The 13,787-nt window shown below is 37.4% G+C and overlaps 1 protein-coding gene across 1 annotated transcript in view; it reads right to left on the reverse strand.

The window, feature by feature from the left end:
- Nucleotides 1–8,067: 8,067 nt before the first annotated feature.
- Nucleotides 8,068–13,787, reverse strand: part of PTGFR (prostaglandin F receptor) — a 40,158-nt gene continuing 34,438 nt past the window's right edge. The window contains exon 2 of the mRNA XM_008690679.2: nucleotides 8,068–12,025. Within this exon, the coding sequence (XP_008688901.2) occupies nucleotides 11,723–12,025 (303 nt within the window). The 3' untranslated portion in view covers nucleotides 8,068–11,722. The remainder of the gene's footprint in view (nucleotides 12,026–13,787) is intronic.

Consider the following 13,787-nt stretch of genomic DNA (forward strand, 5'->3'; position numbering starts at 1 on the left):
GTGTGGAGCCCGACACAGGGCTCACTCTCACAACCTTCAGATCATGACCTGAGCGGAAACCAAGAGTCTGGACACCCAACCGACTGAGCCACCCAGGTGCCCCCAAACAAAAAATTTAATGAGTAGTATTTGGGGTAGATATACTAAACATAGAATTTTTTTTTACTATTGAAATTTTTTTATTTTACGTTTTTATTTTAATTCCAGTTAATTTGCATACAGTGTTATATTAGTTTCAGGTGTACAATATAGTGACTTAACACGTCATAAAACACCCAGTGCTCATCACAGCAAGTGCACTCCTTAATCCCCATCACCTATTCTATACATCCCCCACCCTCACTCCCCCCTCATAACCATCAGTTTGTTCTCTATAATTAAGAATCTGTTTCTTGATTTCTCTCTCTCTCTCACTTTTTTCCCCTTTGCTCCTTTGTTTTGTTTCTTAAATTCCACTGAGTGAAATCATATGGTATTTGTCTTTCTCTGATTGACTTATTTCACTTAGCATTATACTCTCTAGTTCCATCCATGTCATTTCAAATGGCAAGATTTTATTCTTTCTATGGCCGAGTAATATTCCATTGTGTATATATACCACATCTTCTTTATCCATTCATCAGTCAGTGGATACTTGGACTGCCTCCATATCTTGACTACTGTAAATAATGCAGATTGCTGGATCATAGAGTAGATCTATTTTTAATTTTTTGAGGAACCTCCATACTAGTTCCTCAGTGGCTACACCAGTTTGTATACCCACGAACAACGTAAGAGTGTTCCCTCTTCTCCACATCCTCACCAATACTTGTTGTTTCTTGCATTTTTTATTTTAACCATTCTGACAAGGGTGAAGTGATATCTCATTGTGGTTTTGGCATGCATTTCCCTGATGATGAGTGATGTTGAGCATCTCTTCATGTGTCTGTTGGCCATCTGGATGTCTTCTTTGGAGAAATGTCTGTTCATGTTCCTTTAATCACTGTCAAATAACATTAGACAAATGGAATTCTTGCTAATGATTCTGATGTCTAGTCTTACAAATTAGGTAATCCATGTGGAATTTAAATTATACAACCACATTTACAAGTTTTTTCATGGTAGCACTGTAACCTGGATTTTAAGCAACTGGTGTTTTAATCCTCGCTATGTGCTTTTAAGCAATAGCTTCTTCAAGCTATAGATTGTGTCTATTTAAAATAATATGATAATATAATGGAATGATAATATCACAGTAAGGATCAAATTAGATAACTGATAAGCTCCATGAATCTAAAAATTCCATTCAAGAGAATCTGAGTTTCACAACTTGATAAAGAGACCTACTCATGGTGAAATCCGGTTAGTCTTAAGGTACAAACATAGTTATTGATAAGTAAGTACCCCTGATCATGATAAAAGGAGATTTCGAAATCTCAGAGAAGGGAGGATAGAAGGCTGTTCAGACTCTTGAGAAAAGATCCACTACAGACAAGACAATGAAGAACTGTTTGTCACGCTAATAGTTTGGACCTGATTTTGAAGGCAACAAGGAAAGGAATAATTTGACAACAGGTAGGTAAAATAGTCATAATTATTTTTTAGGAAGAAATTACAAATTCAAAATGAAGAGGCAAAATGGCAACCCTTTGGGAAACAAAGTGGTGCAAAAGAAAACAGCGAGGCAGCTACACATCAGGAAAAATGACGATGCTTGACCTGCAGTGGCAATTGCAATGAAGAGCAAAGTCAAGAAGCTTATATGCTGGGACTCAACAGCCATGTGCCACCTCTTACTCATCAGAGCAAAGAATGACTTCTATTCCATTAAAAAAAAAAAAGTGTCATTAGGCAAGTGAAGGTTAAACCACAAGCTTTTGCTCAGATGGTAGTAAGAGTTGCAAATTTAATAATGACACTCTTACCTACTTGCAAAACTTAGAATTCCAATTGAAATGTGAAATTTCAGAGGGTGGTTATAATCTTGTAAAGAATTACTGGTAATGCTTATGAGAGTTGAAGTATTTCCAAGAGCAATGTTGTAATGTGATGGTAGATCGCATTTCCATCCTTGAAATCTGCAGAGATTTTTCTTCTGAGGCTAGACATACTAAAATCATCTCCCTCTTAATCCCACTCTATGATCACTCCTCACAAATCAAGAATGTAGAAAGTTCCTAAACACATGTACAAGTGAATGACAGAAATGCCAGCCCGTAGGCTAACTCTTGATAATGCTTGGTTAGGTCAAAATGAACTGCTGCTTCCATTCTGGATTGAATCACAATCCACAATAGGTTCTCTTCACATGTAAAGGCAAGCTGGTCCAAAATACATTTATATTTTAGTTGGACATAAGCAGTAATGGGCTTAAATCAGTAGGGGACCAACAACCTATCTTCACAGGCCTGAAGGATGGGCTAACATGTTTAGGGAACATAGGAGACAGAAATCAGTTGATACCCGTTTATTATAACACAAAATCACAGTCACCACACAAATCCAAGCTCCTTTTCACCTCAAGGCCTTGGCATATGGGGTTTTTCTTAGAAAATTCTTCCTGATGATTACAAGTTGCTGATTAGTGCAATTAACAAGGGCTTAGGAGGTGTGTACCACAAATCAGAAAAAGGGTAAAATCCAAAGGGCTATAGCTGCTCTTCTGGAAAATTCTACCTCATGGGAAATGCCATTATTTTCTAAGGCATCACTAGAAGCATCACTATAGGACAATTTTAATGTCTGCCTAACCACAATTTAGAAAGCAAATAGCTATGTAGTACTTCTAATTTTAGCTTCCTTAATTCTCAGAACATTTTTGAGCTCTCTGTTTTGCATTTTCTTGTGAGTATTGCTCTGAGGAAATCACTAATCTTATAAAACCATAATCGTAAGTGATGACAAATGTGACAATCATCAGGAAACTATATCCAGTTGCTGTTTTCAACTCGTCTAATAGTTGAAATTTTACAGATTGGTATACTTTACTCTGAGATTTCAGAATGATATATTTAAATAATTGATTACTTGGGTGCCTGGATGGCTCAGTCAGTTAAGCGTCTGCCTTCAACCAAGGTCAAGATCCCAGAGTCTCAGGACCAAGCACCGAGCTCCCCGCTGAGCGGGAAGTCTGATCCTCTCTCTGATCCAACCCCCTCTCGTGCTCTCTCTCACTCATTCTCTCTCAAATAAATAAAATCTTTAAAAAAATAATTGACTATTTAAAACATTTTTATCTGTGTTTGTGTTTGATATTCTTTCTAAGTCTCCCAGAGACTAACGACATACTCTTCTTAAGAGGGAAAAGAATTTTCCTGAGTGGAACCATGCTTTGAAAAACTTCAGCCCGGGCCTTTTTTTCTGTAGTTATTTTTTTTCCTGACCTTAGAAACGCTGCTTACTTAGACTTATACAAAAGATGCTATATTTTTAATGTCTTTAGAATGAGATTTTGAGTTCAAGTACCTTTGTTTAGTTTGGGTCCATTTATTCTCTACCATCATTCTAATTGTTCTGAATAAAATCCACTATAATAATTTACTTGTCCCCAAAGTATTAATATTATATTTTACTTGGAAATTGAAAAAGTTTCAGTACTCCCTCCTCCCCTTGGAAGCCAACAGCTGACTCAAGATTTATTTTACTGAAGTAGGAAATTATTTTAAGAGTAACTGGACTCAAATAAGAGTGGAAAACATAAGGATCAAAGAAGAGTATAAACAATGGAAGCATAAGGGAGGAAAATGTAAAGTTAATCCAAATAGCCTTTTTCTTTTTCTTTTCTTTTTTTTTTTTTTTTTTTAAGATTTTATTTATTTATTTATTTGACAGAGATAGAGACAGCCAGCGAGAGAGGGAACACAAGCAGGGGGAGTGGGAGAGGAAGAAGCAGGCTCATAGCGGAGGAGCCTGATGTGGGGCTGGATCCCAGGACTCTGGGATCACGCCCTGAGCCAAAGGCAGACACTTAATGACTGAGCCACTCAGGCGCCCCTCTTTTTCTTATTTTAAAGGAGGTTTTCGGTTAGTGATAAAGCATAAGCAGTATTTCCAGACTACTGTGGGAATTTTGTCTGTCTACATGACACCGAAGTCTTCTAGCACCAGTACGAGATATGTGACCTGCTAAACCGTACCCTTACTTCCATCTGCTTTGTCTTTTCGTTTGTGACTCTTACTGTCAATCTGTAGCATCCTGCATGCTTCTAGCTCCTTCCTGCATAGCTCTGACATTTTTCAGGTCCGATTTGTTTCAGGTTGGAGCAAAAACAGTCCTTAGGAAGGGAATTAAATTGCCAGTACCAAAATAGTGGTACAATTTTGCATTGTCTAAAAGCTTCACTTTTGTTTGTATGTTTCATATCATGCCATCTGTGGCTGGTTAGCGTAGTTGGTTAAGCCAGTGGTTCTCAAAGTGTGTTCCTCAGATCAGCAGTGCCTGGGACCTTCCCTGGGACCTTGTTAGAAATATAAATTTTCTGGCCCTACTTAAGACTAAGTGAGTCAGTCACTGGGGTGGGGCCCAGCAATCTCATTTAGCAAGTCTTTCATGTAAAACAGATGCAGGCTAATATTTGAGAACCACTGGATAATAAACCTGTGACAAGCTCAATCCCTGTGTGGGTCAGTTACTGTAACTTTATCTCAGTATTGCAGATTACACTTTGGTTAGGGCTGAATTGTGTCCTTCCAAAATTAATATGTTCAAGTCCTAATCCCCCAGTTCCACTGAAGGCCACTGGGTTTAGAGATAGGGTCTTCAAAGGGGCAATTAAGATTAAATGAGGTCACTAGGGTGGGCCCTCGTCCAATATGACGGTGTCCTTATAGAAAGAGGAGATTAAATACTGATGAAAGGACATGTGAAGACACAGGGAGAAGACAGCCACTACAAGACAGGAAGATGGGTCTCAGAAGAAATCAACCTTACTGACATCTTGATTTCAGACTTCCAGCCTCCAGAATTGTGAGGAAATAAATCTCTGTTGTTTAAGCCACCCAGCCTGTGGCACTTTGTTATGGCAACCCTAGCAGACTAATACAACTCGTAATTCACCCACTTAACCATCTGGAAACTGTTGGTCACACCAGACATCTGGCAAAAAGGAAAATAGCATTACATAAAATTATGTGACATACACATAAAATTTCTTTACTAAAAAAAGCAATTCAAAGCCCAAGTCCTACTGGTGATAGGTCTTAGGGTCATTGTTGAATCCTAAGGGTAGTATTACTTTTAAAATTGTGTAGTCTAGACTAGTATTCCCAACCTAATTAGTAATAGAGGACAGGTGAGCTAAGTTCAATATTTCAAAGAGCTTAATAAAAAGGTACCCCAGATAAGAAGACTCCAAGAATATAATTAAAAAGATTTTTTTTTCTAAAATTGCTGTCATGATGTTGGGTCTATTGGTTACACATTGGATATAAAAAAAAAAGTTAGGTCCCCATCTTACATGACACAAAAAAATAAATAAGTTCCATGAAAACGACAATAACTAAAGATAAAAAACAAAACCCTAACTGTAAAAAGTGACTTAGGGGGATATATTTATAATCTTTGAGGACAGAAAGTCTTTCTATACTAGAAACAAAATAAAGAACCCATGAAAGGTTAGTTCTGCCCAAGTAAAAATGTAGAGCTCATCTAGTATGGTGTCAGATGCCTTCAGCGCAGAAGAAAATGGCAGCCTTGGAAGAAAAGTATTTGTAACGTTCATTAAAAATAAAGTCTGGTATGGACTGAATTGTGTCCCCCCCCTCAAAATTCATGTGTTTAAGCCCTATCCCTCAGTGTGATGGTATTTGAAGATGGGACCTTTGGAAAGGAACTAGATTCAGATGATGTCATGCGGGCCGGGATCTTCGTGATGGGATTTGTGCCTTTGGGACAAGAGAGAGCTCTCGCTCTCTCTCTCTCTCATTCTCTCTCCTTTCCCCTCTATCTTCCCCCCTCCCCCAACCCCTCCAATCCCCCATCTCTCTCCACCATGTGAGGAAACAGCAAGAAGATGGCTAGGAAGAGAGCTCTCCTCAGGTACCTAATTGGCTGGCACCTTGATCTTGGACTTCTGAACCTCCAAAACTTTGAGGAATCCATTTCTCTTGTTTAAGCACCCAGTTCATGGTATTTTGTGATAGCAGCCCAAGCTGACTAAGACAATATCCTTAATATACACAGTCTTCCTGCAAGTCAGTAAGAAAAAAAATTAACATTATAAATAGATAAAGGTCAGGAACAGAAAATTTACAGAGGAAGTGGAAATGACTAATAAAGGTATGAAAAGATGCTGAGCCTCATTAGCAATGGGAAATACAAGTAACATAACAAAGCTAATACTAAGTATGATTTATTTTTGCCAATCACATGGGTGACAGTAAAACGATTGCTGAAATAAACAGTAGGTGGTGTCAGAAATAAGGCCTTTTCTTAAGAGAAGGAGAGTACACACATCACAATGGGGCAGTGTCGATGGATATTGCAAATGTGTGTGCCCTTAACCCAGCAATCCCAGAGAACACAAGAAAGAATAGGATGCGCATATTGAGACAGTGTAATTGGAAAGAGGGAAATGACTGAAAACAAAAACAGCTCTCCTTCAATAGGAAAATTGTTATTTGAATTATATATAGTACACTTCTCTCATGTAAGAGTACTTAGTTGTTAGAAAGAATACTCTGCACGTACCAACGAGTTTTTGAAAACCAAAATTTTACAACAGTGTGTCTCGTAGAATCTCATTTTTTTAACTAAAATTATTTAGGTGTGTACTAGTATAAGATTGCTTTATTTCACATGGGAAACAGCACTACAACAACAGAAGGCATTTTGTTAATTTGCGGTTTTACTAATCAGATATTAAAAAAGAACTCAAATGTTATTAAATACAAAACTCTAAGAGTTTATATGCTTTTATAAGTGGAAATGTAAAGTACCCTTTAAATCCAAAATACAGTTCCTTTAGATTTCAGTACTCCTGCCTCTACTCTGCTATGAATAAGGATATATATAAAAAGGTATGTTCAGGGCATCTGGGTGGCATAGTTGGTTAAACATCCAACTCTTGGTGTCGGCTCAGGTCGTGATCTCGGGGTCATGAGATCAAGGCCCCCATGTTGGGCTTGGTGCCTGGAGCAGAGTCTGCTTGGGATTCTCTCCCTCTGCCCCTTCCTCTGCTCGTGTGTGCACATGCTCTCTAGCTCTCAAATTAAAAAAAAAAAACCAAAAACAAGTTTTTTTCACTCTTTATTCTATATTGATTTTTTATATTCTAAAATTCCTATTAATTGCAAACAACATATGTGGCATTCAGTCTGCCTTATCTTTATAGACTACAGGCTACATAAAGAATCCTAAATGCTTTCATTCCATGATTTTCTTAAAGAAATAAAAACTTTAAAAGAAGCAGTTCTAGTTTGAATTATATTAGAAGGGCAAGAATGGAAATATTTGACCTAATACAGAAATGATTCATGCGGTCCACCAATTATTTTCCATTCTCCCCCAAAGCACATCATACTATTGCACTAACCTGCTTCCTTGAAGGTAGTAGGCCATCACTTCTTGCTTTGGCCAGAGTTGTGTGAGCAAAAGGAATACATCTTACCTCTACGTGGAAGCTCTAAGAGCCAGTTCATGATTCACCATGCTTTTTTCCCTGTAGCATGGCAAACAGAAACACAGAAGACAGTGGCTGCTTTGTCACCTAAGGTCTCTGAGTGATTACAATGGGCAGAGCTCCCCTTCTGAGTGGACAGGAGCCATGAGTGAGATATAAACCTTTGAAAGTTCATGGCACGAAGATTTTGGGGGCGATTTGTTATCACAGACATTTTTCTCTGCTATCCTGACACATCTAGGCCAGTGTGTTTCGGAAATTATCAGATTCCCATAAAAATTTATGACCTGCCTAAGTGAACCACAACAACAGCCAAAAAAAGGGGTGGGCGGAGGAGGCAGGAAACAGATACCAAAGGTAATAAAAGAAAACAAGTTGAAATTCTTCTCACCAAATAGATAAAAATGGAAGTTTAGGTTCAAGAGTTCCAAGCTTTATACGATCTTTCTAAAAATAGCCACTCTTGATGAACACTAGTCCAAGTTTATTGTAAATCATTTGTCTGAAGTTTTAAACTAGTCAAAACACGAAAATTACATGAGTTGCACACTGATACAAGCCACAAAATGTACATATCACTGCTTAATCTCATACAGTCTAGCAAGTATGAAGAACACAAAATATATTTATTCATATAACACATTGTATCTACTGTTAAAATACCTCAGTAAAAGTTAAAGTCCAACGTTATCTACCACGTGGTAAAATATTTGACACCCAGATGAAGAAGTAAGAAAATGTGCATTCCCATCTTTAATATTCTGACCTGCATTTATTAATTTGGACCAATGATGGTGATACAGGCAAAGCTAGCCGCAAATTTCACAAAAAGTTCATCTATGTGTTTAGCAAGTGCTCTTATCTGGGATCTAAATTCAGATTAGACACAAAACTAAAGCAGATTTTTCTTTTAAAGACTGAAAATGACCAAACAAGACCATTTATTGCATAAGACAGATACACCGTGTGTGTGTGTGTGTGTGTGTGTGTGTGTGTGTGTGCGTGTGTTTGAGTTAACTTTTAGGTATTTTGCACTTCAGCAATACAAATAATTAAAAGGAACTTTCAGTCTTTAGGAAAAAATTTAGGATATTTCTGTCACTTAAATCCTCAGTAAAAAGTATGATACATTGGGACGCACCCACAACTAATTACGAGTCAGCATTAGCTGTCTTCGTATTCATAATCATAAAAACCTATATGCTGTTGGCTTTTTTTGGTCTCAGTTTTTAAATTCAGTAACAAAAGTAAAAAACCTGGCACTTGCAGTCATTTGCCCAGAATAATAAATTTCCCCAGGAGTAATATGATCAAATAGTATGTGAAATTGATTAGACACTACTGCACTCAACTAGAAGGGCAATTCAATTGCTCTGATGGCCTAATTATAAATTTTAAAACAGAGCTTAAAATTTCAAAATTGGTTAACCTGATGACCACTCTTTGTACTATTTCTTTCCAGTAATTGGAACAAGTGTATTTCACTTTGAACATTTCTAAGTCAGTTGTTGATGGATGCTACACTCTATTATTCAACACACAATAAGATGCCAACCTACACGGAAATATATATAGTAACAGAAATAAAATGCGGACGTCAGGTATATGCATATTGTGTTCACTTTATTTCATTTTCCTTGGATGAAAGGCCTAACACAATGTAAACTCATATTCGTTTACTACCTTCTTATTTTTTTTACATTTTTGGTGTCTTCTTCTTGGGTTTAACCTCATTATAAAACCAACTTAGTTCCCCTAAACCTGTGCTCAGATAATAAAGAGAATCCTTCCAGGATATGCAGAGAGTGGCTGCCCTGTCATTCCCTAACACCTTACACGTCCATGCATTCCCACGTATCGTAAGGTCACAGTATCTCCTCAGTACGGATACACGTGGCCAGGGTGACGTCACGGCAATAGAGCAACCATGATGCCATGTACTTAGAAGCCTTAAGGAGAAGAGGCCAGGAGCCCTGAATGAAAGTTTCTCTGCACGCCTTTCCCAGGTCACAATACACAGAAATGTTTGCTGCAGGATCCTATCCAGCATGAGGAGGAAGGATAAAACTGGTTCCTTGCACCTCAGCTCCCAGGACACCAACACTCTCTCAAGTAGCTGCGGGAAATAAATGTCTCCTCGAAGCCATCTAAATGTTTGGGTTTTAAGTGCTCTTGAAACACATGAGAACATTCATGTAATGTAACAGCAATCACAAATTGCAATGGCTTTTTAAAAAGTATATACATTGGATATTTAAATATACATATACACACATATATATATCAAAATAACCAGTATGGAATTGTCATTTTAAATAAAAATGCACAAAAACTGCAATTCCATGCTCATTTTGCATCAAAAAAAACTCCAACTCTTGTCTGTAACTCAATTTGGCAAGTATTTTATGAGCATCTCCTATGTGTTTTGTCTATGAGAATAACCTAATTTTTTGTGATTCATCATTTACTGGTCTTAAATTAAGAATATCATGTGCCCCTCTGTGTGTGTGTGTGTGTGTGTGCGTGTGCGTGTGTGTATGTGTGTGTTTCCCCTCTTTAAATTACCTGGAAAAAGTGGTTTCCTTTAAATCTTCATTGAGGTTATTTGCTTAATTTCTTTTAATTTTTTCATAAGAATTTACCAAAATTCACAAAAGTTGACAACAACTTGCAATGTATATTACCAGTCAAAAGCAAAATTTGTGAAAGTAATAATTTAAGTCTAGCTGAAACATATAGATTTCCTGGAGAAAGTGTCTCACAGAGAAGGTTAATTTTTTAAATGCACCACAGGTAATGAAAGCAAAAATTCTTTTACAGAAATTATTGCCTTACTATGAAGCAGAACTACTTACTCTATGTTCTGATAGCCCCAGGACATTTTCAATGATTACTAAAATTTGGAGGATTGAATTCTACAAAGAAGCAAAGAAGTCTAAAGTATTACTGGGAAATTTGGGGAGAGAGATTATCCCCTGATCTCTTGGTTACCCATAGTAATGACTGCCAAGGCCCTGACTAGTTGCCAGTTTTCCCCTTGATACAGGTAACATAGTCTGTAGAAGATGCTACTTACAGATTTAATGAACTAGCTTTCAACAGAAATTTTTTATATGTTTATGTGTGTATGTGTGTGTGTGTGTGTGTGTGTGTGTGTGTGTGTAGAAAGCACAAACACACTAGCTGCAGATAGTCTTTGAATATTATATATAGATTGTGTTTCTTTTGTTCTCTAATGTAGAAATGACAGTTCAAAGTAGAGCTCCTTTGCCAACATGCTTGTACTATCTCAGGGGTTAAGTTCTGTTTGTTTGCATCATCCATGGCAGAGCTTCATAGGAACTGCTCTAAGGCAAATCACCTATATATGTGCTGGGATAGAGCCTTTGCTTCTCTACAAATTATTTAACGTGCACTAGAATTTTCAGAGAAAAAGGAGATTATGTGAAAACTGGGTAAATCTATGACTCACACAAAAAACCTTCAAACAACAATTTACCTTCACAATAATACATGCCAAGCAGTCATATTTGTCAAAATGACAAGGATAGGCTCATTCTAAGGAGGCTCGAGAGGTCAGGCAACCTGATGGCCACACCTGGTGTCATGGAGGTCATTACAACAAGCCACAGTGAATCCCACGACACATGACCACACATACATTGACTGAAGCTACATAATGAGCAGTATAACAGACCAGACCCAGCGGCGAGGGTGCTCCACTTCACCGAGCCTCGTTTATCAGGAACAGCTGCAGAGCAATGACCCCAAACAGCTATCTCACTGTGCAGGTAAGTAAGAAGATGCTCTTTGACAAAAAGGACAGGCAAATGCTTTAGGCGTCAACAGAGTCACTCATTCCAAAAGCGTGAATAACACAAATAAACCCAATTCTTTTTTCAGTGTGACTCCCATGGCATTATCTCATCATGTTTACCTCCAGTTGACAAAAACAAGTGAAAAGCTGCAATCTTACAGTGAATTGAACAAATTCCAACAGCCGAATCTGACCAGGTGTAACTGTGGAGGTCTGAACTTTCTTTCCAGTTAGGCTTTCTATCTCTATCCAATCAACTGAAATATTGACAAAACTTTCCTGAATGTTGCCCTAGACCTACACTGCCTTACTGTCCTATTAAACCAGGTGCTTGCGGATTTATTTTCTCTGCAACTGGGGACTCAGAAATAGCAGCCACCTTTAAGGAATTTTTAATGGAGCTGAGCTCCCACATGTGCAGACTGATGACATGCACCCCACAGCAGCGTCTGGCAAGTTTGTAGAGATTCTTAAGGACTGCCTTCCGCAGAAGAATATACACCCAGGGATCTAAGATTTGATTCCATGTTGCCATTCGGAGAGCAAAAAGTGTTGTTTCACAGGTCTCCAGAGACTGATCTCCATTTATTCCAATGTTGGCCATTGTCACCTGCAAAACAAGCAAAATAACAAAATCCATTGATACGGATATATTCTTAGTCCTATAGTTGTTTAACTTAAGTAGCTAGGCTACATGGTATCCATTTCACTTTCCACAAAGTGATGTTATTTTGCAAAATACTGACAAAAAGAAATGAACAGTAGCAGAAACATTGATGTAGACATCTGGATCCTTTGAGCTCAAACTGACATTAGAACTACAAAAATGATAACTTATGTGGGAAGTAGAATTGAACCACCCTAGAGAGGACAAACACTGATATGAGCAACCGACTTTGTCTTACTTTTGGGAATAGTAAGTTCAAAGCCAACACACATGTGTATGTTTCCATGAAAAAAAAACTAAAGTTTTTTATGTAAATAAATTAAAGTACAGATAAACTATAGATACAGATAAACTATAGATAAGAGATTTTCAGAATGAATTCAGAGCATCTGATATGATTTGCACATGGAAATGATATTGTTCCAGAATATTACTTTTAGAGTTTTCTGCTTGGTAACTATAATATCAATTTCTTCTTATTTCATATTCCCTTTTCTGCATCCCTCACCCTTGCCTTAATTTCGTTAAAATATTCAAAAAAATGCAATGGAATTTTCAAAGGGTTTTGAGGAAGTGACTCCTCTCTATACTACTGCTGAGTTAACAATAACAATGTTTCTGAAAACTTTAATACAATGGCATCCATTAGTAAAGGATTCCAAAGTGGTTTATTGTCACTCAAAAAAACAGGATCTTGCTGTCCATGCAAATTCCTTGGGAAATGGCTCTTTGTTGGTATATTCTATGGAAAATTCAGTTAATTAGCCTGATACCTCTAAACACAGCACTAAGATGAGAGAGAAATAATGAAGTCAAAGAAGTGTATGGGAAGAAGAGATTATGTTCATTGCTGGTTGCAAAAAGCAAAATGGGTAGATGGTGAAATAAAATATCCATTCATTTGGGCCATGTAGTACAATTATACCATTGTTAAGGTCACCAAAATTAATAAATCTGCCAGGCCACTTTACTCAGAGACAGCAGTTTTATTCTGGAAGTCATTCTATACATCCTCTACCGGAAGTCTATGTCTATCTGTGGGCCACTGTCAGGACTCCAGTGGCTGTTCACATTTAAAAGCAGTGGTAAATTTTAGAATTATGCATTTGCTCCTCTGAGTAATCATAAAAGTAAATTACTCTAGATCTCACTCATATGTGGAATCTAAAACGAACAAACATGGGAGGGAGGTGGGGTCCTGGGATAGGCCGGTGATGGGGATTAAGGAGGGCACATATTGCATGGAGCACTGGGTGTTATATGCAAACAATGAATCATGGAACATTGCATCAAAAACGGAATGTACTGTTTGGTAACTATATAACAAAATAAATATTATTAAAAACATAAAAAATAAAAAAATAAAACGAACAAACAACAACAACTACTAAACTCACAGATACAGAGAACAGACTGGTGCTTGCCACAGGTGAGGGAATTTTGTGGTGACGTTAACTAGACTTATTGTGGTGATCATTTTGCAATACACACAAATATCAAATAATTATGTTGTGTACCTGAAAGTAATATGGCGCTCTATGTCAGTTTTACCTTATAAATCAATCTATAAGTGAGTAGCTTTTGAGTGTTTACTATATCCAGGTATTATGCTAGCTACTAGTGATGCAGCGATGAATATTTAGAGAAATCCCGTCTAACATATGACATATGTTGCTTATTTATCTAGTTCTTATTTCTATCTCTC

Source organism: Ursus maritimus, unplaced genomic scaffold (genome assembly GCF_017311325.1).
Source record: "Ursus maritimus isolate PB19 unplaced genomic scaffold, ASM1731132v1 scaffold_12, whole genome shotgun sequence".
In the NCBI taxonomy this organism is placed as follows: domain Eukaryota; kingdom Metazoa; phylum Chordata; class Mammalia; order Carnivora; family Ursidae; genus Ursus; species Ursus maritimus.